This window comes from Podarcis pityusensis, assembly GCF_964106645.2.
Source record: "Podarcis pityusensis genome assembly, chromosome: 14".
Taxonomy (NCBI): domain Eukaryota; kingdom Metazoa; phylum Chordata; class Lepidosauria; order Squamata; family Lacertidae; genus Podarcis; species Podarcis pityusensis.
The window spans coordinates 25,649,050-25,667,328 of NC_138039.1; the positions used below are offsets into that span (position 1 = coordinate 25,649,050).

General features: G+C 46.1%; 1 protein-coding gene across 3 annotated transcripts in view; it reads left to right on the forward strand.

The window, feature by feature from the left end:
• PDPK1 (3-phosphoinositide dependent protein kinase 1) overlaps positions 1-18,279 on the forward strand; it is a 42,999-nt gene that overhangs the window by 8,105 nt on the left and 16,615 nt on the right. Inside the window, exons 6-14 of one of the 3 annotated variants that reach the window (XM_080980173.1) lie at positions 84-181; positions 642-717; positions 2,015-2,083; positions 2,233-2,329; positions 3,215-3,388; positions 5,418-5,641; positions 6,118-6,175; positions 7,021-7,173; positions 7,651-8,920. In XM_080980173.1, coding sequence (XP_080836299.1) covers positions 84-181; positions 642-717; positions 2,015-2,083; positions 2,233-2,329; positions 3,215-3,388; positions 5,418-5,641; positions 6,118-6,175; positions 7,021-7,173; positions 7,651-7,758 — 1,057 coding nt within the window. In that variant the 3' untranslated portion in view covers positions 7,759-8,920. Of the gene's footprint in view, positions 1-83; positions 182-641; positions 718-2,014; positions 2,084-2,232; positions 2,330-3,214; positions 3,389-5,417; positions 5,642-6,117; positions 6,176-7,020; positions 7,174-7,650; positions 8,921-14,485; positions 14,848-18,279 lie in introns of those variants that run through there. The other 2 variants (XM_080980175.1, XM_080980174.1) reach the window with 2 other exon arrangements.

Consider the following 18,279-nt stretch of genomic DNA (forward strand, 5'->3'; position numbering starts at 1 on the left):
GGGATTTCCTCAGGGGACACAAATAGTTGTTGAGGGCATGACTCTGTGCATGCATGGCTCATTCCCAGCTGTGCCTTTTGCAGGGACCTGAAGCCAGAGAACATTTTGCTCAGCGGAGACATGCACATTCAGATTACAGACTTTGGGACAGCAAAAGTATTGTCTGCAGACAGCAAGCGAGGTGCGTGCAATTTCTCAACCTGTCAACGACTAAAGCAACTTTCTGCAGTTTCAAATTCCTTAAAACTGACCACAGTATCCGATGCTACGTCTCAATGGGGTTTATGACGGTTCTTTACTGAGTAAAGGCAAAATGGCTATACCGCAGGAGATGACATCAGAGAGGAAACCTGCGGGGTTACTAAAATGGGGCAGCTGAAATCAGGTGATAGTGGGGTGCCCATGGGGTGAAATATTGCTTGGTAATGCTTAGTGTTGAGGGGGCGGGGAGCGTTTGAAAAACAATAGTCATTATGTAATATTGGATGCCTACAAATATAGTTAAATAAAAGCTGATGAAATTTGAATTGCACAACAAAAATGAAAGCATTGTTTCCAAATGAACACATCCAAGCCTTCATGAGGACCTTGTAAGGACATTTTTAATGATTAAATGCTTACTTGCATCTTGGTTTCTTCAGCACGGGCGAACTCCTTTGTTGGGACAGCACAGTATGTGTCTCCAGAGCTGTTAACAGAGAAGTCTGCCTGCAAAAGGTGAGTTACATACGTTGCCTTTGTAGAGGGGTTGTATGACTGAGAGAGAGATCTTCAAGGCAAATGGGTGAGGCCTATTTCCATTAGGGTGTACCCCATTCTTGTGCCTCAGTGCCTCGTGCATAATCAACACTGAAACATTTTAAACAGCATGACAATGGCTCTTAGGATTGCTTTTGTCTATTTTTCTGCAACACGAATAGTTCATTAACCCTTGGATTTAACATAACATACCAGCAAAACATGAGACAAGACGTTCTAAGCATTGTCATCATGTTTTCTTGCTGCAATCTCTTGCCGCTTTACTTGGTTTGTACATTAAACAAGACAGAGAATTAGAAAGCTCTTTGTGGCCATTTAATTTATTTTTATTTTTTTAAGCACCTATTCAGCTTGGGATCATCTTCGAAGGGCTGTATTGGGACTTAGGCCTGGGCGATATATCAATATATTGCCCAGGACTGGTCCTTCCTCCAGCAGGCACTGCTAACAGAGGGACTCGGGAGCAGTGGCAGTTTCACCGGCGATATACCACTGAGTGAAGCCGACATCGCGGTCTGCTCCTCATACCAGTCCCGGGCAATATATCAGTATATCACCCAGCCCTCATACAACGGAGAGGGAGAAACAAGCTCTATTGGCGAGGCGCCAATACAGCTGTTTCCTCCCTATGCATCTTTAAACTGCTTGGCTGAGGAGTGTGTAGCTACCCTTTCCTCAGTTGAGCAGTTAAAGGAGCACCCAGGACAAGTTGCATTGTCCTAACCCACGACTCTGGGTGAAACTGCCTCAGCACTCGAGGTGAGAGCTGGGGCAGTTTCACCCAGTGTTTTGCGGGGAGAGGACAATGCATCTTGTTTTTTCAGCATCGCAGTATGTCACCAAACTGCTATGTTTGGCTTGCGATACACTGCGTTTTTGAAAAGCTGATATCGCTCAGCCCTATTGGGACCTTGCTGAAGTCTCTCTTCTGCTGTTTCCATCCTTCCTGTGGGAGCCTAACCCAAGATGAGGAAATACGTAGATCTGGTTCAGGAAGTGTACAGTGGCAGCTTCTGCATCAGATCCTTCGGAAACGCCCAGGGATAAACACCTTTTCTTCAAGGTGCCTTTACCAGGCATTCCAAGTAAATTAGAGTCTGATACTCCAGGGGAATTTGCAGCTCTGCCTGAAAGGGAATCTGTTGTATGCTTTTGTTGTGGGTGCCTGAACTAGGAGATGGTGACATTGGATATGCCCACAGTGCTAACTCTTCTGCTTTGCCTTCTCATCTTTTTGCCTGTCTTCATGATGCAGTTCGGATCTGTGGGCTCTTGGCTGCATCGTATACCAGCTTGTAGCAGGATTACCACCATTCAGAGCCGGGTAAGACTTTGGAGCACACCAGTGCCAGACTTCCCACCAAGTTAGTGTTTGCCCGTGTACCCATAGGATAGTATAGTTTCAACCTTGAAGTTGACTTATAGGAAATGTTTGCATAGATGTAACTATACTTTTCCCCATCCTTTTTGCAGAAATGAATATCTCATATTCCAGAAGATAATCAAATTGGAGTATGAATTCCCAGAGAAGTTCTTTCCGAAGGCAAAAGATCTCGTAGAAAAGCTTTTGGTAAATGAATTGTATTGTCAAAAGTTTCCAATGCATGCTAGAAGCCTCCAGTCAGATAACTTGCACAAAATGTGGTACTCATTGCTGCTGTTCTACCCCAGCCGGTGTTTTGGCCCTCTAGGCTTCAGAGTCCCACCCCCCCCAACTGTTACCCCTTTGACTTGTTCCCTGTCCCTCCTGCTTTTCCACAAAGCATCTTCGGGGCCTTGTTTCTTAGTCCCCACCGCCTTCCCATGGGATTTTCTGCCCTTTCGCTTCCCAGCCTCACCCCGACCCACAGATATACTCCTCTATACCTTGTGTTGAGGTATTAATTTCCAGCTAAGGCTCCCCTACTTTCCCTCTCTTCATGGAACTAGACTGTTAGCTTTGTTCCCAAACTAGCTGGAACTTTTCAGTCAGTTGGTGTTCAAGGTTTTATCACCACAAGAACCATATGATACAGATGTCAGCCTCAAGGCCTGCAACCAGCATTCCTTTCCTTCCTGCCTGTCTCCTTCCATCTCTTTTCTCTTTTAATTGGCCACTTGCCTCCCACTTGCTCCAGGAAGTGGAGCAAAACAAGTTGACTTCATGACCAGTTTCTTGAGATGCTCTCTGTCCTGTTGCTTTATGCCAGTTAAGCCTATACAAGCCTTTGTTTCACGGGTTATTGCAAAAGCCCCTTGTGAATCACCATGAAGGGGTGCCTGGAGAAGAAATCTCAATTGTCCTCCTCCTTCATGGAGTCTCGCTTCTACTAGGTACATCAAAGGTCCCATATTAACAGATTGTCCGCAGAGGTGGACTGCCTGAGTCACCAAGATCTGAAATGACAGGGAGTGGAGCCCGAGACGCCCCCTGAGTCTTTCCAGGGAAAATGTAACTGTGTCTTCACTTAACCAGGTCCAAGATGCCACCAAGAGGTTAGGCTGTGAAGAAATGGGAGGATATGAGCCCTTGAAGGCCCACCCCTTTTTCGACTCCATCACCTGGGAGAATCTGCATCTTCAGACACCACCCAAGCTCACTGCATATTTGCCCGCAATGTCAGAAGATGATGAGGATTGCTATGGAAATGTAAGTGCAGGCTTTGATACTGATGCCAGGGGAGATCAAAGGTTCCTGAAAGGCAGTTTGCCCTTGTGAGTGCCTCACATCCTTCTCCATCCATCTCAGTAGTCGCAGTAGGAGTGCCCATCTTGATCTACCATGCTCCATAGAGGTCTTTTCAATACCCTTGCATCCTTCAAGGGAGAAATAGGCCTGTAGTTCTTGCTCTGGTCTAATCCTTGGCTCCTTTGCCACCCTCACTTTCACTTGTAAAGTTCACATGACCAGAGGGTGAGAGCAGATACTGAGCTGAAAGCAGAGCTCCTTCCCAGCTTCCTCCCTCTCTCGCAGAATTTCTGCATGCAAGTGGAGGGTTAAAGAGTGATACATGCATGTACTGTGAGGAGATAATGAAACAAAGCAAGTAAAAGGAAATGTTCTAATTTCCAGCTGGTTAAAAATATGGGATCGCTGGTGAAATTTGTGAAAGAGATAGAGGCTTTAAAATTTGGAGACGGGGATTTTTCTGATACATAGATTTAATCAATCAAGGCAGGACTATTGATCATTCAGAAATCAGGAGAAATTTGAATCCAACACCCCCCTTGACTTGAGTGTCTTAACGTAAGATGGGTAATAAAACAAATTATGTAGATAGTGAATCAAGAAATGAGGCTGCAATCCAAGTCCCCTCATCTGCCATATCGTAGCATGGGTAGCATGGAAGGATAGGGCAGAGATATCCTTCTGCTGTTCAGAGTGGCTTCAGCAGCACTCCTCCAGCACCACTGAATTTCTCATGCTGCCTGCCAAATGGGGTATTCTGGAGAGGGAGGACTGAACTGGCTCCACTGCTGTCAGCAGTCTCAGGGTGGATTGTAGGGTGGAGCAAGGGTTTGCTTGTCCCCACATGTGTCCTAGTTGACATGTGCAATGCTGCCCATCACACTCTACTGTGCCTTACCCAGCTTGGGTAAGGATTGCTCTGAGGAAATTAGCTGATTTGGAGAAATTAGGTAAAACAACCCTTTATTACGATGCAGAGTGATATCCAGTGTCTCAGTGTCATACTCAATAGTAGACCCATTGAAATCATTCTACTGGAGCCTCTTGATTTAAATTGGCCTCTTATGACTTGCCAATCACCCATAAAATTTAGTTAAATAGCTGCAGAATATAGGTAAAATCATTCCGGTGAAAATCTTGGGAAGCCTACTGATTTTCTTAAGGATAACTGGAAAAGAAAATAGAAAAATTCCAGTACAAACATATGCTGGAAGTGTCAACAGGAGAAGGGAGGTGATTATTATTAATGCTACTATTAAAAAGTGGAAGCAGATCAAGCATTTTACAGTCTATAGATTATGAAACCTCTCTAGGTCCTGTCCTTACTAAATTGTGTTGAAGCCTCATGAGACAGAGCATAAGGAATTAGTCCCATTTGTGAATTGAAGCAAGAATGTTTTTAAGCAAAGAAATGGAGAATATCACTAACAGCAGAAGTGGCCAGAAAATGAGTGGGATTTTGCCTTGATAGCAAAAGTGATGTACTGAGTAAAATAAAAGATGGCCACACAGTTACCATATTTTTCCATGTATAAGACGCCCTCATGTATAAGACGATTTTAAAGCCTAAATTAATAAATAAATAATTGCAACATTCTGTGTATAAGGACCCCCCCCCCCCAAAAAAAGTTAACTTATTTTTTTGGGGGGGGGAAATATAGTCGTATATTGGAAGCTGTTTGTTTTCTTACAGATGAAATGTGTTGCTTTCCTCAAGTATGGGCTTACAGTGTTTATACAGCGTAAACACATGTACTAGTAGCATTTAAAGAGAGCATGCAGAATAATAAATAAATAATATAACATTGGTTATATCCATTGTTAGTCACATTCATTGGCACATCAAATTTAGGCCCATTAATGTTACTGGATTCACTCTTGAAGACAACTTGGATATTATGTTGGCAGAAATATTGGTCAGAAGAAAAGGGTAAGATGCCACATACTTTCCCCCCATTTATTCTGAAAACTGTCTTTCTTGTTTTGATAGTATGACAATCTCCTGAGTCAGTTTGGCTGCCTGCAAGTGTCTGGCTCTGCCTCTTCTCAGTCCTTGTCTTCCCCGGAGACGTCCACCCCACAAACCTCAGGCAGCAGCAACAACATAGAGCAATACATTCACAACCTCGACAGCAATTCCTTTGAGCTGGACCTCCAGTTCTCTGAAAAGGAGAAAAGGTTACTCTTGGCAAAGCAGGCTGGTGGAAATCCCTGGTAAGCACTGCGGGGTGTGGGGTTTTTCCCCCATAGAGTGGCTTATGCAAATGTGTGTGCGCGCATGTGCTTGCACTTGCTTTCTCTCCCCCTCCCTCCCCCTCTCTTGAGTGACGTCTTACTCCACAAATAAAGTTCAGCTTCATCACTCTTGCACCTCACTAACAATGGAGGGTGGCAGAATCTTGGGCTTTAGAAAAGAGGGGAAAAGGGCCATTTGAATTGGCCAGAGCTTAGAAATGCAGCCAATTTCTGCCATGGGATCTCACCCAGAGCTGACAGTCCCATAAAAGTGCTGCTAGAGACCTTTTTCCTCTGCATGCTGAGCACAATGCCCTTAGCAGGGAGCGCCCATCTGCCTGCTGGCTACTTTTCCTCCTCTCACTGACACTCTGTCTCTAAAAGCCTGTAAGTGGATGGCTTGGCAATGAATGATGGATTGATGGAAATAACACAAGGTGATGTTTTCTTCTCAGGCACCAGTTTGTAGAAAATAATCTAATACTGAAAATGGGTCCAGTTGACAAACGGAAGGTAAGTCACCTTATCCTGTGCCTCGGATTCATTCTCTAAATGATTGTACTTGTGAGTCTAAAGTACTTGGGGATATGAAATAAAAAAACCTGCAGAGTAGTGGAGGAGAAAGAAACATATGCTAAGAGAAACCAAAAGCAGATTATCTAAATGTAGTAGTTTGTGGTGGGGAGTGTAACCCTGTTTGTTCTCCTTGACCTGCACATTTCATAATTTTATTTGTATGCTCTTCCATGTGTACCAGGTGGTTGGTAATTAGGTAACTAAAAAATTAAATGAAAACCAGCGGGGAGGGAGAGAGGCCTTCTAGTGTTTTGCAGAGCCTGCCATATATTTGACTATCTCCCCACTGGGCAGAAGTTGTGGGTGTATCTAGAGTACAGTGAGCTCCAGGAACAAGTTGGTTCCCAGACCTGGAAACGGCAAAAGAGGCAGAGAGAGTGTTGGATGGGGTCTTCAGGGAGGTCCCACTCCCATGATGACAGTTCCCCTGCTGTCATAGGGAATGAGAGTGTTGCCTAGAAGAGAGTTTGAGCTTTGAAGACCTTTCATCATTTGTCCAAAATTTGGTTTGGAGACTGTTGCAGGAAAGGCAAAAAATATAATAGGTACTTCCCCTTGCTCGTCCTGTGAGCTGGTTGTGCTGCATGTGGTAAAGGTGGAGAGGCAGAGGAAACTAGCTTCTCAGAAGATGTTGTGATGATCCCTTTGTGCTCTATAACAAGAGCGTTGAGTCCTAAGCAGTATCCTGTGATGGTGCTAGAATCCTGCCTTTCTTGACCCTTTCTTTGAAGCTGCTGGCCTGCAGCGCTGGCTAACTCTAAGTGTTGTGTCCTCCTCTGCAGGGGCTCTTTGCTCGCAGGCGTCAGCTGCTGCTCACTGAAGGGCCACACTTGTACTATGTGGACCCTGTCAACAAAATTCTGAAAGGAGAAATCCCTTGGTCGCTGGAACTCCGGCCGGAAGCCAAGAACTTCAAGACCTTCTTTGTTCACACAGTAAGTGACCCCTTCCTGCTGACAAGTTCTGACTTCACCGGTCCTGTTCTGTGGGCTCTTGCAGGTGTGGTATTAGCAGGGCCCATTCAGCTGCCAGTGCTTACTGGGAGGTGCTGGAGGTGTTGAGGAAGGTCTGGAGGTGTTAATTGGCTGTGGGATCCTTCCCCTTTTTTGAAAAATGGATCTAGAACTTCCTGAAGTAGCAGCTCCCCAGTGACACAGCTCCACACACTGATGACTCTTGTTCTTTCTCAGGCCAGAGTTGGCTCACACAGCCACCCCTGCCTTTTAATAGCTCCTGCCCGTTGTCTGGTTTTTACAGTGGGAGACTTCTGATGTACAAAGTGCTGTGTGCAGCCTTCATCCCCAGGGGAGGGAGGGGAGGCCCAAGCCCATGCATTGCCTGCTGGCCTTGGTCAGCTTAGTTAGGTTCTTGCTGCAGGAATGAGTAGGCACTAAACCTTTGTTTACTTGTAGCCTAACAGGACATACTACCTGATGGACCCAAGTGGGAACGCTCATAAATGGTGCAAAAAGATACACGAGGTTTGGCGACACATATACCACCAGAACACTGCGAAATGAGACTGCCCCCACCCCCAGTGCCCTGCCTCCCTCCTTGCTGCTAGAGCGCCACATGCTCCCAGCCTGAGGACTCCTCCCAGCCCAGCCTACATCCATCTCCAGGGCCAAAACTAGTTCCTTCTCTAAGGAAAAGCCCAACCAATGGAATTCAGGGTCGCTTTGCTTGCTTTTGTGCTTCTGTTGAGGCTTCCAAACACACACACACTTGCACAGCTCTCTTTGCTGCCGTGAGAGACTCCCTTGGCTTCTGCTGCAAACTGCTGACTTCAGTGTAGATGAGTTAAGCCAAGCCACGCGCACAGCCCAGATCATGTGGGGCGGGATTATTACTGTGACTTTCCGATTTTATCATGCAACTGTGTTTCGTCAGGGAGCTTTGAAACATCTCCGTGTGAGAGGCCACCATTGTTTCTGCTGCCACTTCCTCCCTTCTAGTTGGTCTCTAGTTGGTATCCAGCACTTGTAACCGCTGCTGCAAGCGGATGGAGGCCCTTGCCGAACCCTTCAGGCCGTGTCCAGTTGCAGGATTCTCCATGGATGGTACTTCTAATTGCATGTTTTGCAGATAGATACACTCCGGCACAGGTGGTAAGAGAGGGAAAATTTGAATGTGGCACTTAATCCTGGAAATCAAATTTCATACAATTTTAAACATGGAATTTTAATTTGATGCATTTACATGTTGAACTAAGGAGCATTAAAGTTACCAGCATGCTTTTAACTAATACTAACTGAGAGGTTGCCTAGTTAGTACCAAGCTGTATTGATGTAGTAAATAGACTCTTCACCTTTTCCGAAGAGGGGGAGGGGGAGCAAGCTGGTTCTTTCCAGGGTGGAGCACTGCAGGGGGCTGGCCTGTTGTGCCTGGGGAGAGAAGCGCGGTTGTACAACTGATGACTTGATTTGTTGTCTCTTTGTATAATGAGGTGTACAAATATATTCCTGTCTTGTTCAATGGCAAAGCGTCAGACCTTTTAGCAACTTTGAAAATATTTTACATGATTTAAATATATTTAAGCCCCTCCACTAATCAGACTAATTGTTGTGTTTATGTAAAAATGTTGATACAAAGGAGGGGAAGTGTATGGTACTTGAGTCATATCTATCAAATGTTTCATATCGTTCTTTTGTCCTTTTCCTATTAAACTGTTATGGTCAAACATTTCTTGTAACATAGCAAAGATATTGCTTTCTCACTGCAAGCATCCTTTTTCTATGGTGTGCTCTGATATCTGGGTAGCCTAAGCTTTTTTGCAGGGAGGGGAACAGGTTCTTGCCCAGACACCAGTTCTCTTCCTCACCCCCCAAAAGTACTGGTACCACTTCTGTTCACTTTTCACTTGTACCGTAAGAGAGAATATTTCACTAGTGCTGAGCAAGAGGTGTCAGATTTAGGTTCCATTTTGAAGGTGAGGGTTTCTCTTGCCCTTAAAGTCAGGAGTAGACTTGGAAGTGGAGACTGTCTGGTTGTTGCTGGAAAGAAGAGAATCCGCTCTTTTCAAAGTTCCACCAGCACAAGGTGAATAGCACTTCTGGAGCAGATGAGGCTGGTCTACTGTTATCTCTAGTTCTGTCTACAAGTTGGACCATTTTTCCTGTAAAGCTTTGACACACCCACATGTTTGTTTGTTCATACATGCACACTGTCTGCAATAGCCATCACATGGAACATGGATTTATTATTTTCCTGTAGCCAGGCAATGCAACCATGACTCTTAACAAGCCACCAGAAGTAGTGGAGCCAAGTAGAAGTGCTTTTGGCAGTGAGAATCCCCCTCCAACAGCTGTCAATCATGCTGGTTGTTTTTCTTCCTTCCCCCCACCCCTTGGTAAAACTGAATCCCATTGGGTGAAACCAAGCGGCAACTTAGCATCCCCCACAACTGTGTTAGATTGTCTCAGGAGAGGTGCTGGGAAGCTCCTCTCTGGAAAATGATGACACACGCAGATTTGACTTCTCCCATGGATGATAATTGTTCTGCACAATTCATCTCTCTAATGATTCAAGGAGTCTTTCTAGTAAGAAATGTCCAGCGACACTATTATGTTGGCAGAACTGCTCTGCGACTGCACCAGAGGACACATTTTTCTGTTTGGCTTGCCTAAATTTGCTGGCTGCATCCTGCTATTTACTTGGATTAAGAGGAAGCATCTCTGCCCCATTAAAAATGGTGTCCCATCTCTTCCTGACAAGCAGTCTCTCCGAGCCTTGAGAAGAGCCAGGGGGAGGACCATAAGAACAATAGCACTAAAGGGGAAGAGTCAGTTTGGACCAAGGGGGAACAGACAGGAGGAGCAGAGAAGGGGAAAGAGATCCAGTCATCTCACTTTCACAGCAGGTCTGAAGCTTCGAAAGGCAAGAGAACGGAAATGCTGGTTCAGGTGGCTGAGTGGACACCTTTAGAATAGGTGACAATATAATTCAAGTCTGGACTAGGGTTGAGGTATCTAGTTAACAGCACTCTCCATACTCTTGCTCTCAAGTAAATCATCTCTCTTCAGCCACTTTCAGGACAAGTGCAATAGTCTTAAAAGCCGTGTTTGTCACAGTTCACACTGCTGCAAATATTAGACCTTGGGAGGCAGGTAGCATTTTGCTGCTGCATTTGACTGGATTACTAAACTGCTTTGAGGGGTGGTTGTGGTTGTTGTTTTTACAATCAAGTGTATATAAATAAACCACACATAAGGCTGAGTGTTTTGGAAAAGTTCTGTTCGAATTACCACATAGACAACACCATCAGGTATTTGGTCCAGGAAGACAAGCTGGGTCTGCTAACTCGTAAAATGCTGGCACAAACCTTTTGTGCCCCAAACCCAGCCTCTGACTCTGCTTCTCACTTGCCTCAGATTCACCCATCTTCTGCATTGTGAAAGAACTAGAATTGTTTGGAAGCTTCCCATCAGTTAAGGAGCGAACTAATGTGTGAAAAGCTTGTTTCAGTTTATGCAAACTTGTTTCTGAAGTCCATGAAGCTCAAAGTGAAAGTTCCAAATGGGAAGCTCTGGGTTTTTCAGGAATTAATTCTGGTTATAGAAATAAACATGAGACCTAGGTTAGTATATTCAGTGATGAATTATTTCATGGGGTAGTGATATAAATTAGCTTGGGATAGCTAATTCTTTTCTACAATTATTATAAGCAATTGCAACCTTTTGGTATGCATGGTACTTAGAAGCAAATCCCACTGAGTCTATGGGACCTACTCCCAGGTAAGTGTACATAGGAGTGCACATACTTTTAAGTGGTGATCAAGCTGAACTCTCCAATAGTAAAAGTTGTAACAATATCCAGTTTTATTGCTACTTCATAGTTACATTATAGGGGTATTTATTTCTGAGCTTTTTCCTCTTAAAAATTGAGTTCCTTCTGTTGCTGCATGATGATGCTTATGTCTGCATACTGTTTCTAATCCCAGATAATAAAACCCTCCTGTTTATTATGGTGATTGTTTCAAGTTTCAACTTTTTTATTTCCTCATTTCTTTCTAAGTGGAAAACCTAAGAGTTGTATAACTTAAGATGCAGCAGCTTGCAGTTTCATCTCTAACACACAGCATTTGTATTGCATGTTTGAATAAAACATATCTGCGCTTCATTCACGTTCCCAAAATAGCAAAGCAAATTTAGGTTTAGATAAGTAAACATTGCATATTCCATGGTTCAAAACTTCTGAATTCCCCTATCTGCATTACATATTGCCAGTATGGAAACTGCTGAAGAAAAATGTTGATCCATCTTTAAAGCAAAATACTGGTGGATCCTCCATGTCTTCCTGTATCAATCTGGCAATGGATTGGGAGACTCTCTCTCTCTCTCTCTCTCCATGTCCCACAATCCACATTGGCTTGCATCATTCACTTATTTTCCAGGAGCTGGGTAGGTGGAAGCAGGCCAGTCTCCAGTTCCCAGCCCCTTTTTTGTGTGAGGGCCATTGTCAGGGAACTGACATCGGAGCTAGAGGCGGAGGGAAGGCTCTCAAATGATGCTGGAGAAGGGCCCAGCAGGGAGAGAGGCAGCTCAGCAGATGGGGAAGCAAATCAGCGCAACACCAGGGATAAAGGGGGGCAGATGGGGGAATCGGTGAGAGGGCTCCAGGACTCTTCACCGGCCACCAGCGGGGAGAGCACGGGTCCTCCGCTACCCACGCCCTCCCTGCGCAGAAGGCTTCCGCGCAGGGAGAGTAGGAGGAGACTTGGCGTCAAACAACTTTTATGTTGGAAAAGGTTTAAGAAACGCCCACTGACAGATTCTGCTAGCGACTGAGGCAGCCACGAAGTGAAGGGCTGTCCAGACATAAAGGTTTAACAAGGCAACATAGCCAGGAGAGGCGGCAACTTACGCACGAGCAACCCATACTCATTACAGCCATGTATTGTCATATTGTGGCCCAGAAGTGGCTGCTGGGTCCTGAGTGGGAAAAGAACACACAGGCCCCATTATGCTGCGTTAGAGTAAGGCTTGCAGTGTCAAACATTACTCCCCCCCACAAAGGTATTTTAAAAGCTGCTTTTTAGGTTTAAGGCTATCCTTTCAAAGAAATGAGGGCTATAATGGCCAACATCAAATCAGTGTATTCATGAGGATGCAGCCAGTGCTATATCCCCCCAGCAGAGGACATTTCCACCCACCCTGGCAGCAAAACTCCTGCCATGTGTTATTCTGCTAACCGTGAAGCCCCGAGCCAGTCCAGGCAATGTGAATGTGATCCATTTCTTTTGGGGTTTAGGCCCAACTTTGGCACAAAAACTGCTTTAGTGGCCCTGTATGATGATCTCTGTCAGAAGAGAGAGGAAATATGCCTCTTCTCGACCTGTCAGCAGCTTTCAATGCTATCAGCCATGGTATCCTTCTGGAGTGGCTGCCCAAGTTAGTGGTGGTTGGCACCACTTTCTGCATGATCATTTCCAGAGGTGATGCTTGGGGAGTGCTCTTCGGCTCTGTGGAGCCTTCAGTGCGGCGTTCCTCAGGGATCGATTTTATCCCCCATGCTACATGAAGCAGCTGAGGGGTTATCTGGAGTTTCGTAGTATGCTCATCAATATGTGGATGACACACAGCTCTACTCCTTTACATCTGCAGGTGAGGCAGTGGATGTGCTGGATTGTTGTCATGCCTTCGTAATGGCCTGGATGAGAGCCAACAAACTGAAGCTTAATCCTGATAAGAATGAGGCACTGTTAGTGGGCAGTTCCCTAGATCAGATGGATGGGAGGTTGCCTGCTCTTGAGGGAGTTTTAACTCCCTCTAAAGGAGCTGATGCACAGCTTGAGGGTACTTCTAGATCCATTGCTGTCACTTGAGGCTCAAGTGGTCTCGGTTGCACAGAGTGCCTTAGAATTATAGAATTGTAGAGTTGGAAGGGACCCTGAGGGCAATCTAGTCCAAGCCCCTGCAATGCTGGAATATGTAGGTGTCCCATATGAGGATCAAACCCAGGACCTTGGCATTATTAGCACCATGCTCTAACCATCAGCTTAGACTGGTGGCCCAGCTGCACCCCTGTTTGGACAGGAATAGCCTAACTTCAGTTGATTATGCTCTGGTAACCTCTAGGTTAGATTACTGCAATGTGTTATAGGCAGGGCTGCCTCTGAAGATGGTTTGAAAATGTCAGTGGGCACAGAATTCAGGAGTCTGGTTGTTCACCAGGACAATATGCTTTGAGCATATAACACTGATCCTTTCCCAACTACCAGTAAGTTTCCAGGCCCAATTCAAAGTGCTGGTTTTGACCTATAAAGCCTTAAAAACTACTCAGGACCTCAAGGGTATGAACTTCTGATATGAACTGAGGCCCTTCGTGTGCCTCCTTTGTGAGAGGCCCAGAAGGTGGCAACATGAGAACAGGCCTTTTCTGCAGAGGCTCCTCCTTTATGTTTTGTGCCTTCAGTACTGTTAAGTTGTGGGTGAACATATCAGCGATTTGAACGACACAGCGATTCTTCAAACAGCTCTTGTTTATTCACAGGCCAGAACAGAACTGAAGGGTTCAGCCAGCCTGCTTATATAGAGCAAGGCAACAGTAACTACTTTCTGTAACTATCCAATCACTGAATGTCACTTTCAATCCCTTATTTGCATATGTGGACCTGAGTGAAAAATATCTACAGTATCCCCCTGCTGGACCAGGGTGAAAACTTCAGTAAATAACAATTACAAATTAGTAGGTGCCAGGCAAAAAACATTCCTCTTCTCCCAGGCCTTTGGCTGATTGATCCAAGGTTTTTAAAAAAAAATGGGGGGGGGGGTATTGTTTTTTGTTTACTGCTATGTTACGTGCTTTTGTGCTATAAACTGCCCTGTAAGCCTAAAATGAAGGGCGGTACAGAAATTCAATTTAACTAAATAAATGTGGGCATAGATTGGGTATTGACATGCCCCCCGCTTCGCCCGCAAACTCAGGCAGGGAGAGCACAGCGCTTCCTGCGCGAACGGTCTCCTAGCAGACATAGAGCTCCCCCCCCCCACCCGCCCTCCATCGGCGCGGAAGAAGAGACCAGGCGAGGCGGAGGTTAGATGATAAAAGCGGCCGGCAGGCAAAGAGTTAATCTGCGCCTCCGCCCCTCATCCCGCTGGCGCACCCAGCAAGCAGAAGAAGCCCGTAGAAGGGGAGGGGCCGCTCTCCTCCCTCACTTCCGGACGGCAGGGGGGCGGAGCCACATCGCCGCCGCCGCACATGCGCTCTCGGAGAGCCTGCTGGGACAGCGGCCCGGAGGGGAAGCCTTTCGAGAGCGGACCTTCCGGCGCGCAGCCAGGATGGCGGCGGAGGGCTCCTGCGAGCTGCCGGTGGTGCCGGCGGCAGGGCTTGGCCTGTCCGGGGCTCCCTCCGCCTCCTGCCGGCGCTGCAGCAGCAGCTCCAGTTCGTCGTCGTCGTCCTTCTCCTCGCCTTCGTCGTCGTCCTCGTCGTCGTGCGGGGGCTGCCTCGCTCCCCCGGCCCCTCCCGTCGCGGGCGGCGTGCCCGGGAAATGGGTCCGGCTGAACGTGGGCGGCACCTGCTTCCTCACCACCCGGCAGACGCTCTGCAGGGACCCCAAAAGCTTCCTTTTCCGCCTCTGCCAGGCCGACCCGGACCTCGACTCCGATAAGGTGAGGGGGCGCCGCCGCCGCATTCTGCAGGTGCTCAGGGGACAGGCCGGGCGAGGACCCCATAGCTTGGCCGCCCCACCGCGGGCACTAGGCTGGAGGGCCCCCGCTTTGCTGCCCCGGTTCCTCCTGGAGTGCCGGGCCTCTGCGTGAGAAAGAGCCGCTCAGGCCACCTGTGTCACGGCGCCGTCGTTACCGTGAAAGAGGCGCCCACCGTCAGGTTCTCGCTCTTTTCTGGTCGGTTACCCATCTCCCGCATCTAGGCAGGCAACTTTAAGTGTTGAGCATGTATAATTAGTATGCATTAAGCACAGTAGGACTTGCTTCCGAGGAAACATGCATAGGGTTGCACTGCGAGTTCACGAGGGATCCATACTGTCTTGAGCAGAGGGTGTGGAGCGACGGGGTTGAAGGGAGATCTCAGTGCCAGCTCAAAGCATCTTGCTGCCTGAAGTGGAGCACCAGCCGTAGCCCCCTTTCTATAAAAGAAACCCTTCCTATGCCTGTTCAAAGCCCACCTGGGCCTCAATGTGCATGCTGCTGGTCCCTAGGCATTCCGCAAGTGAGAGACTCCAGTACTGAAGCGCTGGGCCCCATCAAAGCCCACAAGTCTTAAAAATGTGTGAAGTTTTCAGTTTATCAGAACTCTCTAGCAAGCAAGATATTAACACAAAGCAAGGTTTTATGAGGGGAAATCAAACCCAAATATAGTTGCTGTGGCCATGTGGCCAGCTGGCTGGTCTCGGTTCCAGCTTGGAGATGCAGGCCAAACGGGTCTATCCTAGGGGCTACATGAACCAGGTGACCCACCTGGGATTATGTCCTCATGATTTGAGAAAATAAAGCCTGACTTGTAACACTAATGTTTCTAACACCCTAGACAAAAGACAGATTTCTTAGGCAGAACAGAAGTAACAAGACATGGTAGTATTATTTCACTTGTAAATCTAGAAGGGCCATCATGGGTTATCTGATCCAACTTACTGCTGATCTGGAAAATCAGCTTTGGGAAAGAGACTGTATTTCTTGAGAGTCACTCTAAAAGGCTTGTTCAAAACAGCTTTGTCTCCGGGCTTCTTTTAGTAGATTGAAGGTTCTCTTGTTTTACCCAGGGGGGAATCTATGATTCTCCAAATGCTGGTGGACTTTGACTTCCAACATCCATGGCTGGCAGCAGGAGCTAATGGGGGTTGGAGACCAACAACATCTGCAGAGGACCAGATTAGCAAAGGCTGGTCTAGACTCTGCATACCTGGGCTCTGGGCATCTCCAGGCCTTGACTTCTCTTCACCAGACAGGTTCCTCTTCTCTGGGGCCAGGATGCCAACTTGAATCAAATATTGGGGGGGGGGGGCAGGTAAGCTCCAGTCCACATAATTGATCAAATGATGCAGTGTAACACACCATTTGAATGGCAATGCCCATCAACTTTAGCCCCCCCCCAAATATATTTTATTGGGGAGGCTGAAGGAGACCTTCGCCCCTAGGAGTTGGCTACTTTTCTCTGGAGTAAAGTTGTTATTCTCTCTTCTGGTTGGACTCGTAGATGAAGGCAACATGCAGAAAGTCTTCTCCCAACAGACTAACTCACAAATAGCTAACTTGGTGTCCTCCTTATGTTGGACTGTGACATGCTTCAGCGCCAGCCAGCATGACAAATGGTCAGGGAAAGGTGGGAGTTGTAGTTCAGCAACAACTGGGAGGCACCATGTTGGTTGTTCCTGGATTTGAATAAGGAAACTTCAAAGGGGTTGTGAAACTCTTGGGTTTTAAGCTTTAACGCAAATGTGACACCTCTTTTTGCATTTCATTTCCATATGATCTCACTGTTTGTATTTCTTTCTCTACACCTATGTAGCAATGGCATGCACTGTATCTGATGAGGTAGATGCTAGTCCATAAAAGCTTACAGTCTTCATAGTGCCCCTGGCTGCTTAGTTAATTGTTAAGTGTGCCTTGGCAGTGGTCAGATTGCACTCCAGTCCTGAAAGACTCAGTTGGCATATAACTTAAGCTTGCTTTTAATGACTCAAGTGAGCTGCCTCTCCTTGCCCTTTAGTTCCTGATAACCCCCCTTGTGTATTGCCTCAGAGTGCAAGTCTGAACTTGCCTAGATCATGTTGTTTGTCGATGCTGGTTCTTACTTAACTTTTAAAATATTCATTGAAAAAATAGAGTAGCTACTTTCATAAACAGTGGGCATACACTAAGAAAATCAGACTGTCAAAACAGCTGTCTCCCAGTAGGTCTTGCCATATTTGCTCATGAGACAATTGTAGGAGGGGGAGAGGGTCCACCTTTCAGGTTGCTCCTATTGGCATAAGTACTGCCAAGCAAAAAACAATTTGTCATGTCAGTATAACCCTATAATGTCAGTTTCTCAGATAAGCTATTTCCACAGTTTTCCCCCCACTGTAGTCTTTTCCATTGCTTGGCTAATTCTAGCCACACTACTACAAGCATAATAGTAATCAGATCCTTATGGAGCAAATATTTATTAGGTCAGTTGAGTAAGCTCAGCAGTGCAAGATTACAGTCTACTCAGATTTGTTTTCTGATAAGAATAGATCTGTTCTCTTGATTGTGCTCTTAAATCATGGGGTCAGCAAAATCCAGTGCTGCTGGACTGCACATTGTACATCTCTGTGCCAAACTCTGCTTTCTAACTTTAGAACTGTGGCAAGCCTGTAATGAAGTGGGGGAAAGAGCTGGATAGATTCTCATGGATCCATGGTTTTTACATGAAGGTGCCTCAGATCCACTATCAAACCAATGCTTATATCTTTGTCCATGGGCTGCTCCATAAAAATCACAGTTCATCATGGTGCCAAAAATTAGACCCATGGTAAAACTCATTCAGATCCAAGAAAAGCCATTTCCAGGTTTCATGTTTTTGCTAGTGGTGCAAAGACTCACCAGAATTGTGAATTTTGCAATGCAGTTGTTTCATACTTAGAGAGATAATTTGCATCCTCAAAGCCTATCCATCAACAAGTAGGCTGTATATTTATTGTAAGATACCAATCAATGCAACAGGACCTGGATCCTTCAGTGTGGATCTTCACAGCATGGACTGAGAGCACCAAAAAATTTATTGGCCTGAAGTTTGCAACAAGAATGCAAGAGACCTTGTAGCATCATGCTACGACTATTGTATGTTATGTCCTGGAAGTACCAGAACAGACACTGAATTGGTAATCCATGAATGTCCAGAGTGGGACTGGAATTTCCATTTAATCATTACATGGATCCATCAGGATCTGGCCATCAGAAATGGGCTGTGTACAGCAACAAGAAGCTGATTTTTGTGGTGAGTAACCAGAGGTGTGAACAATAATGATAAGACAAAGGTGGTGAAGGGTTCTATTTGTAAAAAAAAAAAGATGTATAGAGATCAGTGCTTCTTCATTCCCAGTTTTTTTGCACCACAAGCAT